At 33.1% G+C, this 23,121-nt stretch overlaps 1 protein-coding gene across 3 annotated transcripts in view; it reads left to right on the top strand.

Moving 5' to 3' along the window:
- LOC117328672 (pregnancy zone protein-like) overlaps nucleotides 1-22,851 on the top strand; it is a 57,570-nt gene extending 34,719 nt beyond the window's left edge. For all 3 annotated transcript variants that reach the window (XM_033886119.1, XM_033886117.1, XM_033886120.1), the window contains 18 exons: nucleotides 403-520; nucleotides 950-1,060; nucleotides 1,357-1,455; nucleotides 1,599-1,727; nucleotides 1,926-2,064; nucleotides 3,200-3,376; nucleotides 3,536-3,617; nucleotides 4,717-4,873; nucleotides 7,857-7,934; nucleotides 8,558-8,750; nucleotides 9,341-9,555; nucleotides 9,835-9,993; nucleotides 15,734-15,796; nucleotides 16,098-16,207; nucleotides 19,411-19,564; nucleotides 20,234-20,336; nucleotides 20,584-20,689; nucleotides 22,011-22,851. In XM_033886119.1, the coding sequence (XP_033742010.1) occupies nucleotides 403-520; nucleotides 950-1,060; nucleotides 1,357-1,455; nucleotides 1,599-1,727; nucleotides 1,926-2,064; nucleotides 3,200-3,376; nucleotides 3,536-3,617; nucleotides 4,717-4,873; nucleotides 7,857-7,934; nucleotides 8,558-8,750; nucleotides 9,341-9,555; nucleotides 9,835-9,993; nucleotides 15,734-15,796; nucleotides 16,098-16,207; nucleotides 19,411-19,564; nucleotides 20,234-20,336; nucleotides 20,584-20,684 (2,188 nt within the window). In that variant the 3' untranslated portion in view covers nucleotides 20,685-20,689; nucleotides 22,011-22,851. The remainder of the gene's footprint in view (nucleotides 1-402; nucleotides 521-949; nucleotides 1,061-1,356; nucleotides 1,456-1,598; nucleotides 1,728-1,925; nucleotides 2,065-3,199; nucleotides 3,377-3,535; nucleotides 3,618-4,716; nucleotides 4,874-7,856; nucleotides 7,935-8,557; nucleotides 8,751-9,340; nucleotides 9,556-9,834; nucleotides 9,994-15,733; nucleotides 15,797-16,097; nucleotides 16,208-19,410; nucleotides 19,565-20,233; nucleotides 20,337-20,583; nucleotides 20,690-22,010) is intronic.
- The last annotated feature ends 270 nt before the right edge of the window (nucleotides 22,852-23,121 follow it).

Here is a 23,121-nt window from a genome sequence, read left to right as displayed (position 1 = left end):
TATTTTTACCCTCTCGTACACTTGTTTGATTCTGTCTTATTTTTACCATCTCGTACACTTGTTTGATTCTGTCTTATTTTTACCATCTCGTACACTTGTTTGATTCTGTCTTATTTTTACCATCTCGTACACTTGTTTGATTCTGTCTTATTTTTACCATCTCGTACACTTGTTTGATTCTGTCTTATTTTTACCATTTCGTACACTATTTTCGAACTTGGTGTCAATAGGATCATGATAAAGACGAATCATCCTTTAGAGTAGATCGCCACTCTTAAATTTAAGATTTATATCCAAGAAATCTGTTTTGAACATCTTTCTTCGTCTCACACCTATTGACCTATATTGAGGTCACGTTAATCATTGTGTTCTGGGCGTTACTCTGATATTGTATGTCGATAGGAACACCGGACAGACAGAACTAACAGTGACTGTTCCTGATACCATCACGTCCTGGGTGGCAACTGCTTTTGCCGTTAATAAGGATACTGGTCTTGGACTGTCTCCGAGTCCATCAAACGTAGGTACATTGTATTACAATCTGAGAGAATGTCCAGAGAAGCTAGAACAATAGCTGTTCACGCTGAATAATAATTGGTTTGATGTCTGCTTTAGGTGTTATCATTGTTTTAGTAACCCGTTTCCCCTATTTTTTAATTTGAGATTTAATCGGCCATCCACAGCTAAGGTGTAAGGACTCGTTTGACTATTGTTTGTAACGTGGCCTGGAGGTGCGTCAGTTTGCCGTGTGTTGGCCCTAATTTAATCATTGTGACTACAATAAAGGAAAATCATTTACTTTAAATTTCCATAGGAAGCATTTTGTTGGATTTCAGGGAGAATATCATTATAGAATTTTAAGTTCAAGTAATCTTGTTTATATATATTCTGGCGAACACATTAATTTACACAGTGTACTGGTATAAATAATAGTTTTATCTTATTCCAGCTGGAAGTATTTATGCCGTTTTTTATTCGAATGAATCTTCCCTATTCGGTTGTTAGAGGAGAGTTACTCGTTTTACAAGTCGATGTGTTTAACTATCGGAGACCAGCATGGGTAAGTTCTAAGGATAAACAATCTTGGTGGCATCTCATTCAGTTAGATAAAACTTTAACGACATCAATCTCAAGTTACATTGCCATATTAAGAAAATAGGAAAGTATCGTTTATATTCGCATGTAACTCTAACAATAACATAAGTCTATACGTTTCCATTGTTTCTTTGTAAGCAACAAGTGTGGTCTAAACTATCGGCAGAAATTTTCACATTATTTTCGGGTCCAACATTACACATTGCTGCTTCTTTAATGCTGCTATTTCTTTAATGCTAATTATTTATAATCTTTTTTCAGACCCTCGTCGTCATGGAAAATAACCCGGATATAAACAATGTAATTTCTACCCAGTTTGGATGGACAGATTACTCTACCAGGGTGGGCAGGTGGATGTGGGTGAGTATAAACAGGATAGTTTTCCATAACACCGCTACATCATCAGCAAGTTTACAAGCCATTTAAAATTGGCGTTATCTAATAGACATTTAATTGTTTTTACTAGACTAAAGATTTGCTTACGCTCTTATTATTTGCTACAGGTTGAAAGTGGAAAGATCGCATCTGCATTCTTTCCGATTATACCAAGGAAAGTTGGAGAACTCAAGATAAAAATCAACGCCTTTGGACTGAAATTCTCTGATTCCGTGGAGAGGAAGTTGCGTGTAGAGGTAAGTTCTTATTTCTTTAATAAGGAGTGTATCACGATCCATCTAACACCAAAAACCTATCGCCAGCATAGCTTTACCGTCATTGGTGGAAGAGACACTTAAACTCTGTGACTATACACAATATACTTAACTAATAGTGTAATAGATAAGCATAACTTTTGTATTGTTGGCTACAACTTACAACGCCTTCTGTTTCAGCCTGAAGGAACACCAGAGGAGTTCAACAATCCTGTACTTATTGACCTCTCCTCAGCAACCACTTTAACGACAAGGGTCCCCATCGACTTCCCACCCAATTCCGTCGACGGTTCCAGGCGCGTGCGGGCTGCAGTGATTGGTAGGTGTTGATAATGTGTACTCTTTATATGGCTTTGTTGTTATTGGTTAGGGTTCATATTGTGTAATATGATGAATTCCATTGTTATTGGTAAGGGTCATATTGTGTAATATGATGAATTCCATTGTTATTGGTAAGGGTCATATTGTGTAATATGATGAATTCCATTGTTATTGGTAAGGGGTCATATTGTGTAATGTGATGAATTTCATTGTTATTGGTAAGGGGTCATATTGTGTAATATGATGAATTCCATTGTTATTGGTAAGGGTCATATTCTGTTATATGATGAATTCCATTGTTATTGGTAAGTTTATTAGTCCCCTGCCGTTTGAAAAACGGGGGGACTTAAGGTTTACCCTCCGTCCGTCTGTCCGTCTGTCCGTCGGTCTGTCCGTCCGTCCGTTCGTCTGTCTGTCTGTCTGTCTGTCTGTTTGTCCGTCCGTCCGTCCGTCTGTCTGTCTGTTTGTCCGTCCGTCCGTCTGTCTGTCTGTCACGCAACAGTTGTCCGGACAACTCCTCCTAAAGTACTACTCCAAATTTAACGAAACTTGGTATACATTATCAGAATAACATGCAGTTGTGCATCCCATATTCTTTTTCGAAAAAACATTTTTCAAAATGGCTGCCGGCTTCTCATTGGTTGAGGCTTGTCCGGACAACTCCTCTTAAAGTACTACTCCGATTTTAATGAAACTTGGTATGCCTTATCAGTATAACATGTAGTTGTGCATCCCACATTTTTTTTTCGAAAAAACATTTTTCCAAATGGCCGCCGGCTTCTCATTGGTTGATGCTTGTCCAGACAACACCTCCTAAAGTACTACCCCGATTTTAACTAAACTTGGTATACATTATCAGTATAACAGTTTAAAAAATGGGAAATGAACAGGTGCACTCCTAGGTCAGGCAGGGGACTTTGTATTGCTGTTGCAATACTATCCATCCTTGTTATTGATAGTAAACATAACCAATTTATTTGACTATGACCGCTTAAAACAGAAATAGTAGCGTAATAAATCCAGTATCAGTAGTTAAGATGTAAGACGCATGTATATCTTATTGTAGATCACTTCATCAGCAATGTCCATTACATAGTTTTTGTTTTATGGAAAATATTACATCTCCTGATCAGGTGACATCATGGGACCGTCGATCAGTGGTCTTGACAAGCTTCTGAAGATGCCTTACGGATGTGGTGAACAGAACATGTTGAACTTTGCCCCCAACATCTTCATCCGACGTTATCTTACTATCACCGATAAACTGACGCCGGCCATTGACGCTAAGTCAAAGCAGTACATGATTAAAGGTAAGTCGTCATGGTAATGTTTATGGTGTAAACAAAATATATGACAGAGATTGACGATACGTCGTAGTCGAACGATCCAAATGAGTATGTGGAATCATAGAGTAGGCATTGCTATTTGATAACAATGGTAATAATGTTTCGTACACTATTTGTTTATAGGTTACCAGAGGGAAATGACATATCAGCACAAAGACGGGTCATTTAGTGCTTTTGGTGAAAGTGACAAATCCGGAACTACTTGGTAGGTTTATTACATAAAAAAATGTGCGTTATATGTAAAACAAACATCACGATACTCTTTCCATTCTGAGAATAACATTTTGATTACAATGGTTTTGTCCAATAGAATGGATTATAATAATCGTATTAAAGTATTTATCTGTACGCAATCCTACCCTCATGATCATCGCTTCCTCTGCAGTGATTGTCTCAATACATTATATTAACTGCCACTGCACAGATTCCTGAATGCTTAATTATTATAACAACGTAACCTATTGCTTCTCCATTGATAACTAAGACGTGACTTCATACTCCTCCATTGATAGCTTAGACGTGACTTCATACTCCTCTATTGATAACTAAGACGTGACTTCATACTCCTCTATTGATAACTAAGACGTGACTTCATACTCCTCTATTGATAACTAAGACGTGACTTCATACTCCTCTATTGATAACTAAGACGTGACTTCATACTCCTCCATTGATAACTTAGACGTGATGTCATACTCCTCTATTGATAACTAACACGTGACTTCATACTCCTCCATTGATAACTAAGACGTGACTTCATACTCCTCCATTGATAACTAAGACGTGACTTTATACTCCTCCATTGATAACTAAGACGTGACTTTATACTCCTCCATTGATAACTAAGACGTGACTTCATACTCCTCCATTGATAACTAACACGTGACTTCATACTCCTCCATTGATAACTAAGACGTGACTTTATACTCCTCCATTGATAACAAAGACGTGACGTCATACTCCTCCATTGATAACTAAGACGTGACTTCATACTCCTCCATTGATAACTAAGACGTGACTTCATATTCCTCCATTGATAACTAAGACGTGACTTCATACTCCTCCAGTGATAACTTAGACGTGACTTCATACTCCTCCATTGATAACTAAGAGGTGGTATCATACTCCTCCATTGATAACTAAGACGTGACTTCATACTCCTCCATTGATAACTAAGACGTGACTTCATACTCCTCCATTGATAACTAACACGTGACTTCATACTCCTCCATTGATATTTAAGACGTTACCTCATTCTATTCCATTGATAACTAAGACGTTGTCTCTTACTATTCCATTGGTAGGCTGACAGCCTTTGTTGTGAAATCGTTCGCCGAGGCGTTTGACATGATTACGATAGATAACAGAACCGTTGTGAGGGCTGTACAATGGTTGGTCAAACAACAGAATCCCAACGGAACATTCAATGAACCTGGTAAAATCCTCCACAAGGCTATGCAGGTGAGTACCATTTATACCATGATGTTTTCTTTATCTCTGATTGAGGGATATGCCTAAAGTTTTATATATTTTTGAGGGTAATACCTAACGTTTTATATCTTTATTGAAGGTTATACTTAACGTTCATATCTTTATTGAGGGATATACCTAAAGTTTTATATCTTTATTGAGGGATATACCTAAAGTTTTATATCTGTATTGAGGATTATACCTAAAGTTTGATATCTTTATTGAGGGTTACATCTAAAGTTTAATATCTTTATTGGGGGTTATACCTAAAGTTTTATATCTTTATCGAGGGTTATACCTAAAGTTTTATATCTTTATTGAGGGTTATACATAAAGTTTTATATCTTTATTGAGGACCATGCCTAACATTTATATCTTTATTGAGGGTTATACCTAAAGTTTATATCTTTATTGAGGGTTATACCTAAAGTTTGATATCTTTATTGAGAGTTATACCTAAAGTTTATATCTTTATTGAGAGTTATACCTAAAGTTTTATATCTTTATTGAGGGTTATACCTAAAGTTGTATATCTTTATTGAGGGTTACATCTAAAGTTTAATATCTTTATTGAGAGTTATACCTAAAGTTTATATCTTTATTGAGGGTTATACCTAAAGTTTGATATCTTTATTGAGGGTTATACCTAAAGTTTATATCTTTATTGAGAGTTATACCTAAAGTTGTATATCTTTATTGAGAGTTATACCTAAAGTTTGATATCTTTATTGAGGGTTATACCTAAAGTTTATATCTTTATTGAGGGTTATACCTAAAGTTTTATATCTTTATTGAGGGTTATACCTAAAGTTGTATATCTTTATTGAGGGTTATACCTAAAGTTGTATATCTTTATTGAGAGTTATACCTAAAGTTGTGTATCTTTATTGAGGGTTATACATAAAGTTTGATATCTTTATTGAGGGTTATACCTAAAGTTGTGTATCTTTATTGAGAGTTATACCTAAAGTTTGATATCTTTATTGAGAGTTATACCTAAAGTTTGATATCTTTATTGAGAGTTATACCTAAAGTTTGATATCTTTATTGAGGGTTATACCTAAAGTTGTATATCTTTATTGAGAGTTATACCTAAAGTTGTGTATCTTTATTGAGAGTTATACCTAAAGTTTGATATCTTTATTGAGGGTTACATCTAAAGTTTATATCTTTATTGAGGGTTATACCTAAAGTTTTATATCTTTATTGAGGGTTATACCTAAAGTTGTGTATCTTTATTGAGGGTTATACCTAAAGTTTGATATCTTTATTGAGGGTTATACCTAAAGTTTGATATCTTTATTGAGAGTTATACCTAAAGTTTATATCTTTATTGAGAGTTATACCTAAAGTTTGATATCTTTATTGAGAGTTATACCTAAAGTTTGATATCTTTATTGAGGGTTACATCTAAAGTTTAATATCTTTATTGAGGGTTATACCTAAAGTTTTATATCTTTATTGAGGGTTATACCTAAAGTTGTGTATCTTTATTGAGGGTTATACCTAAAGTTTGATATCTTTATTGAGAGTTATACCTAAAGTTTATATCTTTATTGAGAGTTATACCTAAAGTTTGATATCTTTATTGAGAGTTATACCTAAAGTTTGATATCTTTATTGAGAGTTATACCTAAAGTTTGATATCTTTATTGAGAGTTATACCTAAAGTTTGATATCTTTATTGAGAGTTATACCTAAAGTTTGATATCTTTATTGAGAGTTATACCTAAAGTTTATATCTTTATTGAGGGTTATACATAAAGTTTTATATCTTTATTGAGGATTATACCTAATGTTTTACATCTTTATTGAGGGTTATACCTAAAGTTTGATATCTTTATTGAGGGTTATACCTAAAGTTTAATATCTTTATTGAGAGTTATACCTAAAGTTTGATATCTTTATTGAGAGTTATACCTAAAGTTTGATATCTTTATTGAGAGTTATACCTAAAGTTTGATATCTTTATTGAGAGTTATACCTAAAGTTTGATATCTTTATTGAGGGTTATACCTAAAGTTTTATATCTTTATTGAGGATTATACCTAAAGTTTTATATCTTTATTGAGGGATATAACTAGAGTTTTTTTTATCCTGCAACTGCCACCGCATTGTCGGAATACACCCACCATATATATATTTTTGCTGTATACGGCAGTGACGGAAAACAGCTGTATTTTGGAATCTTAGCACGTGTGTCAGTTCGACTGACCTACTTCAAAGTGAAACTACGTTTAAAAGGCGAACATATTTCTATCATTTTTGACACCGTTTCACTTCAAAATGATTACTTTTGATGATTATTTTGATGACTGTTGCAGGATAAATAGAATACATGGTCAGTGTCTTAAAATATAAGCTGTATTTTTGGCTCGGGACAGAAAGACAAAAGTGGCTCGCCAAGGCTCGCCAAGGCTCGCCACTTTTGTCTTTCTTTACCCTCGCCAAAATACAGCTAATATTTTAAGACACTGGCCATGTATTCTCTATACATGTATATCTTTGTTGAGGGTTATACCTACAGTTTTATATCTTTATTGAGGATAATACCTAAAGTTTTATATCTTTATTGAGGATTATACCTAAAGTTTTATATCTTTATTGAGGATTATACCTAAAGTTTTATATCTTTATTGAGGATTATACCTAAAGTTTTGAACCTTTATTGGGGGCTGTATCTGAAGATTCATGGTTCTATTGAGAGCTATACCTAAAGTACAATATTTCATTGAGAGCTCTACATAAAGTATTGTATCTTTATTGAGAGCTATACCTATTATGATGTAAAACAACGGTATCATTTCAACTACCATTATTAAATAATTTGTGACCATTCTGATTAAGATCTTTGTTGATGTGAAAATGTAGACTTTAATAAATATATAACATTGATCAACAAATAAAAAACAAATGTAACAAACAATTAGCATATCAATGGAATGAAATAAGCCATTGTTTGATTTTACTACAGGGTGGATCTGCGTCAGGCGAATCCTCACTCACGGCCTTTGTACTTATAGCGATGACGGAAGCCGGCGTTATCCCGGGGGTGAGTTGCTTTTTAACGAAGTATTAAAACATGCGAAAACTGAATTAAAACAAAAAATCTCCAGTCATAGTTTCTATTTATACTTAAGATAAAGTTGAACATGATTTCAATTAAACATTGTATGCGTAGATACTTAAGTACAGTCAAATCTGTCCTATGTGACCTTCCAAGGGAGTCAGTAAAAAGGTCACATATGACAGGTGGTCTCTTAATCCCGGTTCAAAAAAATGACCTGAAAAGGAAAGTTCATAATCAGTCTGCCACATATATCAAGTGTACTTATAAGTAAAAGCTTCAGAATAAATAATCGTCATTAATACTTGTGTAGTTTAATTACTGGACATAATTTTAGTGAAATATATTCGTTTGTCATTGATTGAGAATCAAATCTGTCAATTTTTCTCATGAATGGTTATAGAAGTTTTAAAATGAATGCATCCTGCATTTTCCTTAACGACTTTAAACGTATTTTAATTAAATCGTGCACATTCCTCATCACTAATCAATCTTACTCGTTCAATCTCTTCTCTATTCAGACTGTGACACACACACACACACACACACACACACACACACACACACACACACATATATATATCGCTGATATTGGTAAATTTAAACAGGTAAACGAGACGACAGCGAAGGCTAGATCTCTTGCTCTTCGTTTCCTGGAGGACGAGGTGGAAACCATGACTTTGTCTCCTTTAGATGTGGATGTTTACGAGTTGGCTATCATAGGGTACGCGCTGTCCCTGTCCGGCAGTACCAAGGTGGAGAAAGCCATGGTTCCTATAGTCACAAACGCCGTTAACGAGGGTAAGCATTGAAACCAATTGTGTAGTATCATCTATTTGTTGTTGTTGTACATGTATATGTCTTGGACGTAGAATGTATCAGTGCAATATCAAAAAAAAAAAAAAAAAAAAACCCCAAGAAACTTGAGGTTTCAAAACATCAACTGTCTTAATTGAATAGAGCAAACTTTCTTAGAGAGAAGTTAAGGGAGATGCGGTATAGATTGAATGAGAATCCTCCTGCTGAAGGATACCGTGGGAAATACCATACCTATTTCGTCAAGGTTTTTGTAACGCTCCATTATTATTAACTTGCGTTTATATAGCATTTTGCTGTAATGCATTCATTGTGATGTTCATAACTCTCTGGTTTACTAAATCGTTTACTGTGATGTATATCGATGTGGTTTTGTATGGACGTGATTTAGTGTTTACTGCGATGTACACCAATATAGTTACGTTTGGAGGTTATTTAGTGTTTATTGTGATGTACACCAATATGGTTGTGTATGGACGTTATTTAGTGTTTACTGCGATGTACACCAATATGGGTTGTGTATGGACGTTATTCCACGTTGATTTTTATGTCTTCATTTCGTCTCGGCGCTTCAGATGGAACAATGCACTGGACACGACCTGAAGAAGAACCACAAGTTGAGTATCCAAGATGGCGCCCATCACACATCCAGTCTAAAGGAATAGATATCGAGTTAACGTCCTATATCATGATGATATACACCAGGAGACCTGATACGGACAACGCATTACTAATATTAAAATGGCTGTCGGCTCAAAGGAATCCGGATGGAGGATTTTCGTCGACACAGGTAGACCCTATCAATGCTTATAGCTTTGTGTGGTTTAGGATGACGGCAAACACCCCTGTTTACCATTTATAACGGCCAGGCTTATTATATAATTAAGGAAACAAATGTATAATTTATCTGGAAAATGATGCCGATAAAATTAACACACAAGATTGTTTTGTTTTCCATATTTTCATGTGTAATCATGTTCTAATCGGTGACGTTGTTGGATATAAATACGAGATTAATTTTTGTAATACATACCTTATTGTCTAACGTATTTATCTTGTATACTTATAGGACACCATTATAGCTCTACAGTCACTGGCTGACCTGGCGGCCTTGATATACAAACCGGACTTCAACATGAGAATTCAATTAACAAATGCCGAAAATCAAGACTTGTTGCACGAATTCCAAGTCTCACCTGCAAACGCTCTCACCTTTCAAACTACTGACGTAAGTGAATGTCTTTTTCCCAGCACATCACGTTTTTAATATTTAACCTGTTCAGAAGCTATGACCTTGTTTGATTTGATTGGATTTTCACTTACAGCACAAAAAGTAGTCATCTTGTTATACTATGTATGGGGTTAGACTATACAACAATGGTAACTATCTTGTTATACTATGTATAGTAGGCTATACAACAATGTTAACTATCTTGTTATACTATGTATAGTAGGCTATACAACAATGTTAACTATCTTGTTATACAATGTATGGGGTTAGGTTATACAACAATGGTAATTATCAGTTCTTTTTTTCCAGCACATCACGTTTTTAATAATTAACCTGATCAGAAGCTATGACCTTGTTTGATTTGATTGAAATTTTACTAACACAACAAAAGTAATTATCTTGATATACAATGTATGGGGTTAGGCTATACAACAATGTTAACTATCTTGTTATACAATGTATAGTAGGCTATACAACAATGGTAACTATCTTGTTATACTATGTATAGGGTTAGGCTATACAACAATGGTAACTATCTTGTTATACAATGTATGGGGTTAGGTTATACAACAATGGTAACTATCTTGTTATACAATGTATAGTAGGCTATACAACAATGGTAACTATCTTGTTATACAATGTATGGGGTTAGGCTATACAACAATGGTAACTATCTTGTTATACTATGTATAGTAGGCTATACAACAATGGTAACTATCTTGTTATACAATGTATAGTAGGCTATACAACAATGGTAACTATCTTGTTATACAATGTATAGTAGGCTATACAACAATGGTAACTATCTTGTTATACTATGTATAGTAGGCTATACAACAATGGTAACTATCTTGTTATACAAGGTATAGGGTTAGGCTATACAACAATGGTAACTATCTTGTTATACAATGTATAGTAGGCTATACAACAATGGTAACTATCTTGTTATACAATGTACAGTAGGCTATACAACAATGGTAACTATCTTGTTATACAAGGTATAGTAGGCTATACAACAATGGTAACTATCTTGTTATACTATGTATAGTAGGCTATACAACAATGTTAACTATCTTGTTATACAATGTATAGTAGGCTATACAACAATGGTAACTATCTTGTTATACTATGTATAGTAGGCTATACAACAATGGTAACTATCTTGTTATACAATGTATAGTAGGCTATACAACAATGTTAACTATCTTGTTATACAATGTATAGTAGGCTATACAACAATGGTAACTATCTTGTTATACTATGTATAGTAGGCTATACAACAATGGTAACTATCTTGTTATACAAGGTATAGGGTTAGGCTATACAACAATGTTAACTATCTTGTTATACTATGTATAGTAGGCTATACAACAATGGTAACTATCTTGTTATACTATGTATAGTAGGCTATACAACAATGGTAACTATCTTGTTATACAATGTATGGGGTTAGGCTATACAACAATGGTAACTATCTTGTTATACAAGGTATAGGGTTAGGCTATACAACAATGTTAACTATCTTGTTATACAAGGTATAGTAGGCTATACAACAATGGTAACTATCTTGTTATACAAGGTATAGGGTTAGGCTATACAACAATGGTAATTATCTTGTTATACAATGTATGGGGTTAGGCTATACAACAATGGTAACTATCTTGTTATACTATGTATAGTAGGCTATACAACAATGGTAACTATCTTGTTATACTATGTATAGTAGGCTATACAACAATGGTAACTATCTTGTTATACTATGTATAGTAGGCTATACAACAATGGTAACTATCTTGTTATACAATGTATGGGGTTAGGCTATACAACAATGGTAACTATCTTGTTATACTATGTATGGGGTTAGGCTATACAACAATGGTAACTATCTTGTTATACAAGGTATAGTAGGCTATACAACAATGGTAACTATCTTGTTACACTATGTATGGGGTTAGGCTATACAACAATGGTAACTATCTTGTTATACTATGTATGGGGTTAGGCTATACAACAATGGTAACTATCTTGTTATACTATGTATAGTAGGCTATACAACAATGGTAACTATCTTGTTATACTATGTATAGGGCTAGGCTATACAACAATGGTAACTATCTTGTTATACTATGTATAGGGTTAGGCTATACAACAATGGTAACTATCTTGTTATACAAGGTATAGGGTTAGGCTATACAACAATGGTAACTATCTTGTTATACTATGTATGGGGTTAGGCTATACAACAATGGTAACTATCTTGTTATACTATGTATAGGGTTAGGCTATACAACAATGGTAACTATCTTGTTATACAAGGTATAGGGTTAGGCTATACAACAATGGTAACTATCTTGTTATACAATGTATAGGGTTAGGCTATACAACAATGGTAACTATCTTGTTATACTATGTATAGGGTTAGGCTATACAACAATGGTAACTATCTTGTTATACTATGTATAGTAGGCTATACAACAATGGTAACTATCTTGTTATACTATGTATGGGGTTAGGCTATACAACAATGGTAACTATCTTGTTATACTATGTATAGTAGGCTATACAACAATGGTAACTATCTTGTTATACTATGTATGGGGTTAGGCTATACAACAATGGTAACTATCTTGTTATACTATGTATAGTAGGCTATACAACAATGGTAACTATCTTGTTATACAAGGTATGGGGTTAGGCTATACAACAATGGTAACTATCTTGTTATACAAGGTATAGGGTTAGGCTATACAACAATGGTAACTATCTTGTTATACAAGGTATAGGGTTAGGCTATACAACAATGGTAACTATCTTGTTATACTATGTATAGTAGGCTATACAACAATGGTAACTATCTTGTTATACTATGTATGGGGTTAGGCTATACAACAATGTTAACTATCTTGTTATACAAGGTATAGGGTTAGGCTATACAACAATGGTAACTATCTTGTTATACAAGGTATAGGGTTAGGCTATACAACAATGCTAACTATCTTGTTATACTATGTATAGTAGGCTATACAACAATGGTAACTATCTTGTTATACTATGTATAGTAGGCTATACAACAATGTTAACTATCTTGTTATACAATGTATAGTAGGCTATACAACAATGGTAACTATCTTGTTATACAATGTATAGGGTTAGGCTATACAACAATGGTAACTAGCTTGTTATACTATGTATAGTAGGCTATACAACAATGGTAACTATCTTGTTATACAATGTATAGTAGGCTATACAACAATGGTAACTATCTTGTTATACAAGGTATAGGGTTAGGCTATACAACAATGGTAACTAGCTTGTTATACTATGTATAGTAGGCTATACAACAATGTTAACTATCTTGTTATACAATGTATAGTAGGCTATACAACAATGGTAACTATCTTGTTATACAATGTATAGCGTTAGGCTATACAACAATGGTAACTATCTTGTTATACTATGTATAGTAGGCTATACAACAATGTTAACTATCTTGTTATACAAGGTATAGGGTTAGGCTATACAACAATGGTAACTATCTTGTTATACTATGTATAGTAGGCTATACAACAATGTTGACTATCTTGTTATACTATGTATAGTAGGCTATACAACAATGTTAACTATCTTGTTATACTATGTATAGTAGGCTATACAACAATGGTAACTATCTTGTTATACTATGTATAGTAGGCTATACAACAATGGTAACTATCTTGTTATACAATGTATAGTAGGCTATACAACAATGGTAACTATCTTGTTATACAATGTATGGGGTTAGGCTATACAACAATGTTAACTATCTTGTTATACAATGTATAGTAGGCTATACAACAATGTTGACTATCTTGTTATACTATGTATAGTAGGCTATACAACAATGGTAACTATCTTGTTATACAATGTATAGTAGGCTATACAACAATGGTAACTATCTTGTTATACAATGTATGGGGTTAGGCTATACAACAATGTTAACTATCTTGTTATACTATGTATAGTAGGCTATACAACAATGGTAACTATCTTGTTATACTATGTATAGTAGGCTATACAACAATGGTAACTATCTTGTTATACAAGGTATAGGGTTAGGCTATACAACAATGGTAACTATCTTGTTATACAAGGTATAGGGTTAGGCTATACAACAATGGTAACTATCTTGTTATACAAGGTATAGGGTTAGGCTATACAACAATGGTAACTATCTTGTTATACTATGTATAGTAGGCTATACAACAATGGTAACTATCTTGTTATACTATGTATAGTAGGCTATACAACAATGGTAACTATATTGTTATACAATGTATGGGGTTAGGCTATACAACAATGTTAACTATCTTGTTATACTATGTATAGTAGGCTATACAACAATGGTAACTATCTTGTTATACAATGTATAGGGTTAGGCTATACAACAATGGTAACTATCTTGTTATACTATGTATAGTAGGCTATACAACAATGGTAACTATCTTGTTATACTATGTATAGTAGGCTATACAACAATGGTAACTATCTTGTTATACTATGTATAGTAGGCTATACAAAAATGGTAACTATCTTGTTATACAATGTATAGTAGGCTATACAACAATGGTAACTATCTTGTTATACAATGTATAGGGTTAGGCTATACAACAATGGTAACTATCTTGTTATACTATGTATAGTAGGCTATACAACAATGGTAACTATCTTGTTATACTATGTATAGTAGGCTATACAACAATGGTAACTATCTTGTTATACTATGTATAGTAGGCTATACAACAATGGTAACTATCTTGTTATACTATGTATAGTAGGCTATGCAACAATGGTCACTATCTTGTTATACAATGTATAGCGTTAGGCTATACAACAATGGTAACTATCTTGTTTTACTATGTATAGTAGGCTATACAACAATGGTAACTATCTTGTTATACTATGTATAGTAGGCTATACAACAATGGTAACTATCTTGTTATACAATGTATGGGGTTAGGCTATACAACAATGTTAACTATCTTGTTATACAAGGTATAGGGTTAGGCTATACAACAATGGTAACTATCTTGTTATACAAGGTATAGGGTTAGGCTATACAACAATGGTAACTATCTTGTTATACTATGTATAGTAGGCTATACAACAATGGTAACTATCTTGTTATACTATGTATAGTAGGCTATACAACAATGGTAACTATCTTGTTATACTATGTATAGTAGGCTATACAACAATGGTAACTATCTTGTTATACAATGTATAGTAGGCTATACAACAATGTTAACTATCTTGTTATACAATGTATGGGGTTAGGCTATACAACAATGGTAACTATCTTGTTATACAATGTATAGTAGGCTATACAACAATGGTAACTATCTTGTTATACAATGTATGGGGTTAGGCTATACAACAATGGTAACTATCTTGTTATACTATGTATAGTAGGCTATACAACAATGGTAACTATCTTGTTATACTATGTATAGCGTTAGGCTATACAACAATGGTAACTATCTTGTTATACTATGTATAGTAGGCTATACAACAATGGTAACTATCTTGTTATACTATGTATAGTAGGCTATACAACAATGGTAACTATCTTGTTATACTATGTATAGGGTTAGTGTATACTCAATAATATAATCGAGGACAATATTTGAAATTAATTATTTAAAACAGTACATTATATCAATATTAATGAAATCATGAAACTGAAAATATGTATCAACAGATTCCAGAAAATGTACGACTAGTGGAAATAGCGGCTGAAGGAGTAGGGATGGCTGTGGTCGAGGTGAGATTTATATAACAATTCAAAGGAAATAGTAGTGTGAGATGAGTCATTTACAGGTGTGCCTTCCTCTCGTATTTAGCTTTTTAGGTACTCACTATTAACGTTAATATAAATATACATGGCACTCTTAGATTGTATTAAGTAAATAGAATAATATCATAAGTAAAATAATAATAAAAGTCCTTCCCTCAATCGTCCTGAGAAATGGTTTAAAATCTGATAATTCAGTGAATACGCCTTTTTTGTTAAGTTTTCGTTGTGAACCTCCTGGTATAATTTGCGTTTTCTATGATTGTTCTAGGTCGCCACCTACTTCAATGTTATGGATGATTTGAAAGCGAAGTCGTTCGATGTAAACGTGACGCTGAAGGAGGAGAGTATGACGGGTTTCCTGGTAGAAGTCTGTGGACGGTCAGTATTACTTTATATACAGATATGTTATTCACAACATGCATACTTTTTTGTCCCCGCCATAACAGGTTTCGCAGGGATCATATCAATGCCAATATCCGTTCGTCTGTTTATCAGTTCTCCCATTCGTCTTTAACACAAAACGGAATACATAAATGTTGTGATAACATGTATTACGTATACAGGTGATGAAATGGTACTTACATGTATATGATGGAAATAAATGTGTTATTGTATTACATGTATTACGTATACAGGTGATGAAATAGTACTTACATGTATATGATGGAAATAAATGTGTTATTTTATAACATGTATTACGTATACAGGTGATGAAATGGTACTTACATGTGTATGATGGAAATAAATGTATTATTGTATTACATGTATTACGTATACAGGTGATGAAATGGTACTTACATGTGTATGATGGAAATAAATGTATTATTGTATTACATGTATTACGTATACAGGTGATGAAATAGTACTTACATGTGTATGATGGAAATAAATGTATTATTGTATTACATGTATTACGTATACAGGTGATGAAATAGTACTTACATGTGTATGATGGAAATAAATGTATTATTGTATTACATGTATTACGTATACAGGTGATGAAATAGTACTTACATGTGTATGATGGAAATAAATGTATTATTGTATTACATGTATTACGTATACAGGTGATGAAATGGTACTTACATGTGTATGATGGAAATAAATGTATTATTGTATTACATGTATTACGTATACAGGTGATGAAATGGTACTTACATGTATATGATGGAAATAAATGTATCATTTTATTACATGTATTACGTATACAGGTGATGAAATGGTACTTACATGTGTATAATGGAAATAAATGTATCATTTTATTACATGTATTACGTATACAGGTGATGAAATGGTACTTACATGTATATGATGGAAATAAATGTATTATTTCATAACATGTATTACGTATACAGGTGATGAAATGGTACTTACATGTATATAATGGAAATAAATGTATTATTTTATTACATGTATTACGTATACAGGTGGTGAAATAGTACTTACATGTGTATAATGGAAATAAATGTATTATTTTATTACATGTATTACGTATACAGGTGATGAAATAGTACTTACATGTGTATAATGGAAATAAATGTATTATTTTATAACATGTATTACGTATACAGGTGATGAAATAGTACTTACATGTGTATAATGGAAATAAATGTATTATTTTATAACATGTATTACGTATACAGGTGATGAAATGGTACTTACATGTATATAATGGAAATAAATGTATTATTTTATTACATGTATTACGTATACAGGTGATGAAATAGTACTTACATGTGTATAATGGAAATAAATGTATTATTTTATAACATGTATTACGTATACAGGTGATGAAAAAGTACTTACATGTGTATAATGGAAATAAATGTATTATTTTATAACATGTATTACGTATACAGGTGATGAAATGGTACTTACATGTATATGATGGAAATAAATGTATTATTTTATTACATGTATTACGGTTACAGGTGATGAAATGGTACTTACATGTATATGATGGAAATAAATGTATTATTTTATTACATGTATTACGTATACAGGTGATGAAATAGTACGTACATGTATATAATGGAAATAAATGTATTATTTTATAACATGTATTACGTATACAGGTGATGAAATGGTACTTACATGTGTATAATGGAAATAAATATATTATCTTATAACATGTATTACGTATACAGGTGGTGAAATGGTACTTACATGTATATAATGGAAATAAATGTATTATTTTATAACATGTATTACGTATACAGGTGATGAAATAGTACTTACATGTGTATAATGGAAATAAATATATTATCTTATAACATGTATTACGTATACAGGTGATGAAATGGTACTTACATGTGTATGATGGAAATAAATGTATTATTTTATTACATGTATTACGTATACAGGTGATGAAATGGTACTTACATGTGTATGATGGAAATAAATGTATTATTTTATTACATGTATTACGTATACAGGTGATGAAATGGTACTTACATGTATATAATGGAAATAAATGTATTATTTTATTACATGTATTACGTATACAGGTGATGAAATGGTACTTACATGTGTATGATGGAAATAAATGTATTATTTTATTACATGTATTACGTATACAGGTGATGAAATAGTACTTACATGTGTATGATGGAAATAAATGTATTATTTTATTACATGTATTACGTATACAGGTGATGAAATGGTACTTACATGTATATAATGGAAATAAATGTATTATTTTATAACATGTATTAAGTATACAGGTGATGAAATGGTACTTACATGTATATAATGGAAATAAATGTATTATTTTATAACATGTATTACGTATACAGGTGATGAAATAGTACTTACATGTGTATGATGGAAATAAATGTATTATTTTATTACATGTATTACGTATACAGGTGATGAAATGGTACTTACATGTGTATGATGGAAATAAATGTATTATTTTATTACATGTATTACGTATACAGGTGATGAAATGGTACTTACATGTGTATGATGGAAATAAATGTATTATTTTATAACATGTATTACGTATACAGGTGATGAAATGGTACTTACATGTATATAATGGAAATAAATGTATTATTTTATAACATGTATTACGTATACAGGTGATGACATGGTACTTACATGTGTATGATGGAAATAAATATATTACCTTATAACATGTATTACGTATACAGGTGATGACATGGTACTTACATGTGTATGATGGAAATAAATATATTACCTTATAACATGTATTACGTATACAGGTGATGAAATGGTACTTACATGTGTATGATGGAAATAAATGTATTATTTTATTACATGTATTACGTATACAGGTGATGAAATAGTACTTACATGTGTATGATGGAAATAAATGTATTGTTTTATTACATGTATTACGTATACAGGTGATGAAATAGTACTTACATGTATATGATGGAAATAAATGTATTGTTTTATTACATGTATTATGTATACAGGTGATGAAATAGTACTTACATGTATATGATGGAAATAAATGTATTATTTTATTACATGTATTACGTATACAGGTGATGAAACGGTACTTATATGATAGAAATAAATGTATTATCTTATAACATGTATTACGTATACAGGTGGATGAAGAAGGGTGCAAGTGGTATGTCTATAATAGAGATCGGCTACCCCAGTGGTATGGAACCAGACACCGACACACTGAATACTGTCAGAGCACCAGAATACAAACGATTAGAGACGGCCGCTAGAGGGCTTGTTCTTTACTTTGACGAGGTATGATGTGTACCATCTTAGGAATGAATCACGTGAGATGACCGAAATCACGTGTGGTGAAAACTCTTATTTACCTTCACTTTTTCTTAAGAGAAGTTCTATTTCTTACCATGAATGCTGAAAATAAATTATCAACTAAACAAATTGAATGTGTACTGATCTTAATCTTGTCTTGAATTGGCAAAGTATATTGTATATATAAAAGGGAGAAAACCCCAGTCGTACTATCATAGGTTTGGACTTGTATGAGGATATAACTTGTATCAGGCTATGACTTGTATGAGGATATAACTTGTATGAGGATATGACTTGTATCAGGCTATGACTTGTATCAGGATATAACTTGTATCAGACTATAACTTGTATCAGGATATAACTTGTATCAGACTATGACTTGTATCAGGATATAACTTGTATGAGGATATAACTTGTATCAGACTATGACTTGTATCAGGATATAACTTGTATCAGGCTATGACTTGTATCAGGATATAACTTGTATCAGGCTATGACTTGTATCAGGATATAACTTGTATCAGGCTATGACTTGTATCAGGATATAACTTGTATCAGGCTATGACTTGTATCAGGATATAACTTGTATCAGGCTATGACTTGTACCAGGATATGACTTGTATCAGGTTATATTTTGCTCTTGTTTGTTTTCAGTTTAATTCGGAGGCTCAGTGTGTTAGTATTTACATGATGCGTGTCGACATGGTGGCTGAGCAGAAGCCTGCACCGATCAGGATATACGATTATTATGATACAAGTAAGTACAGTATCCTTTGGTAGCTAGTGTTCCTGTTAGCGCCTTATGTAACGTAAGTCATTTATATATGGCTATTAAAGTGAGTATAACGATATGCAGAACGTTAGCGGAGCAAAATACCATGCTATGAAACTATTATATAATTCTTCCCTAATGAGATATTGTACGAGGATTTGTTTGATCAGTTTTATTTCATGTTTTAAAACATTTAATTACTGTTATGTTAAAGGATATTGTTTTTGTTTAGGTAAACAATCGACGACATTCTATTCGTCTGAAGTGTTGGCTAACTCCGGCGTCTGTGATGTCTGTAAAGACTGCTTCTGTAAACGTCAGAACACGCCGTAAACCAGGTAAGACACGTTATTTATGTCAAATGTGAGACTTAGTTAATATCAGGTAAAAAACCTATCTGTAAGTAATGTCAGATGAGACACGTGATTAATACCAGGTGAGAAATATATAAACGACAGGGAAAATACCTAATTAATGTCAGATGAGAGACCTACACCTACAGGTGTGACACGTAACTAAAGCTAGGTGTGACACGTAACTAACGCTAGGTGTGACACTTATCTAACGCTAGGTGTGACACGTATCTAACGCTAGGTGTGACACATATCTAACGATAGGTGTGACACTTATCTAACGCTAGGTGTGACACGTATCTAACGCTAGGTGTGACACATATCTAACGCTAGGTGTGACACATATCTAACGCTAGGTGTGACACTTATCTAACGCTAGGTGTGACACGTAACTAAAGCTAGGTGTGACACGTAACTAACGGTAGGTGTGACACGTAACTAAAGCTAGGTGTGACACGTAACTAACGGTAGGTGTGACACGTAACTAAAGCTAGGTGTGACACTTATCTAACGCTAGGTGTGACACTTATCTAACGCTAGGTGTGACACGTAACTAACGCTAGGTGTGACACGTATCTAACGCTAGGCGTGACACGTATCTAACGCTAGGCGTGACACGTATCTAACGCTAGGTGTGACACGTATCTAACGCTAGGCGTGACACGTAACTAACGGTAGGTGTGACACGTAACTAAAGCTAGGTGTGACACGTAACTAAAGCTAGGTGTGACACGTAACTAAAGCTAGGTGTGACACGTAACTAAAGCTAGGTGTGACACGTAACTAAAGCTAGGTGTGACACGTAACTAACGGTAGGTGTGACACGTAAATCTAACGCTAGGTGTGACACGTATTTAACGCTAGGCGTGACACGTAACTAAAGCTTGTTGTGACACGTAACTAAAGCTAGGTGTGACACGTAACTAACGGTAGGTGTGACACTTATCTAACGCAAAGTGTGACATGTATCTAACGCTAGGCGTGACACGTAACTAAAGCTTGTTGTGACACGTAAATGAAGTTTGATGTGACACGTAACTAAAGCTTTTTGTGACACGTAAATGAAGTTTGATGTGACACGTAACTAAAGCTTTTTGTGACACGTAAATGAAGTTTGATGTGACACGTAACTAAAGCTTTTTGCGACACGTCAATAATGTTTGGTGTGACACGTTACTAAAGCTTGATGTGACACGTATCTAAAGCTGGGTGAGATAGCTAACTAAAGCTAGGTGTTAAATATATATAAAGCTGGTATAGAAATGTATAGCATGAACCTGTCTTAACATAACTGATTTTTTTACAGATACCTAATGACAGTTTGTGGACGATGATGTAGTGACCCGATCCGGAACAGACGACGTGGAAAAAAAAAACAGTTTGCGACACAAAGTACCATTATTGTTTTTGTACTTGACGCTGTAATATCTTATCATCTATCCCTCAGTTTTATTTCTTTGTAAGGACATTTTCAATGTACATGGCGTCAGTGTACAGCTTCAAATGCCATTTGAATGACCCCTGTCAATACACATAGTGTCAGTGTACAGCCTCAAATGTCATTTGAATGACCCCTGTCAATACACATAGAGTCAGTGTACAGCCTCAAATGTCATTTGAATGACCCCTGTCAATACACATAGTGTCAGTGTACAGCCTCAAATGTCATTTGAATGACCCCTGTCAATATAAACGGCTTAGTGTACATCTCCCATTAACATGTCATTGACCATTGTAGTTGGTTTGTAAATACATTTTGTAAGCAGTTTTGTCTATGGCAAGCATTCCTCCTATTAATACACGCGTTTTATATTAACGATAAAAGATAACTGATGTTAAATTGAATCTTAGAGATAAGGATACAAATGTAGTTTCCGTTAAGATAATGCTAATCTAGTGAAGACATTGTACATATATGTTAATTAGAAGTAGATGATTATTCATATGACAATACGTTTTGTACAATATTAACTGTTGTCAGCGCCCACACTCACGATAAGTTATCATTTTCATTTTTCTGATCAGATACATCTACTTAATTTACCTATAGTCATCATGTACTAGGTCACATTTTAATACTGTTTTATTATATGTTTGTATATTGATAAGACTCACAGTTGATAATAAATTTGTGTTTTATCAATTAAGTTTTTTTTACTTATCGTAACATACGACACTAAAGGACTTGGTTGTAGAGACTGTACAGCGAAAAACATGTATCAAACGGAACGTGTATCACACCTTAGTGTATCGCATAGTTAGTGTATCTAACAGTTAGTGTATCACAAAGTTAGTGTATCACAAAGTTAATATATCACACAGTTAGTGTATCACAAAGTTAATATATCACAAAGTTAGTGTATCACAAAGTTAATATATCAAACAGTTAGTGTATCATACAGTTAGTGTATCACACA

Source organism: Pecten maximus, chromosome 6, assembly GCF_902652985.1.
Source record: "Pecten maximus chromosome 6, xPecMax1.1, whole genome shotgun sequence".
Taxonomy (NCBI): Eukaryota; Metazoa; Mollusca; class Bivalvia; order Pectinida; family Pectinidae; genus Pecten; species Pecten maximus.
The sequence above is the reverse complement of the archived record's forward strand: the minus strand, read 5'-3'. Positions and strand labels throughout refer to the sequence as shown.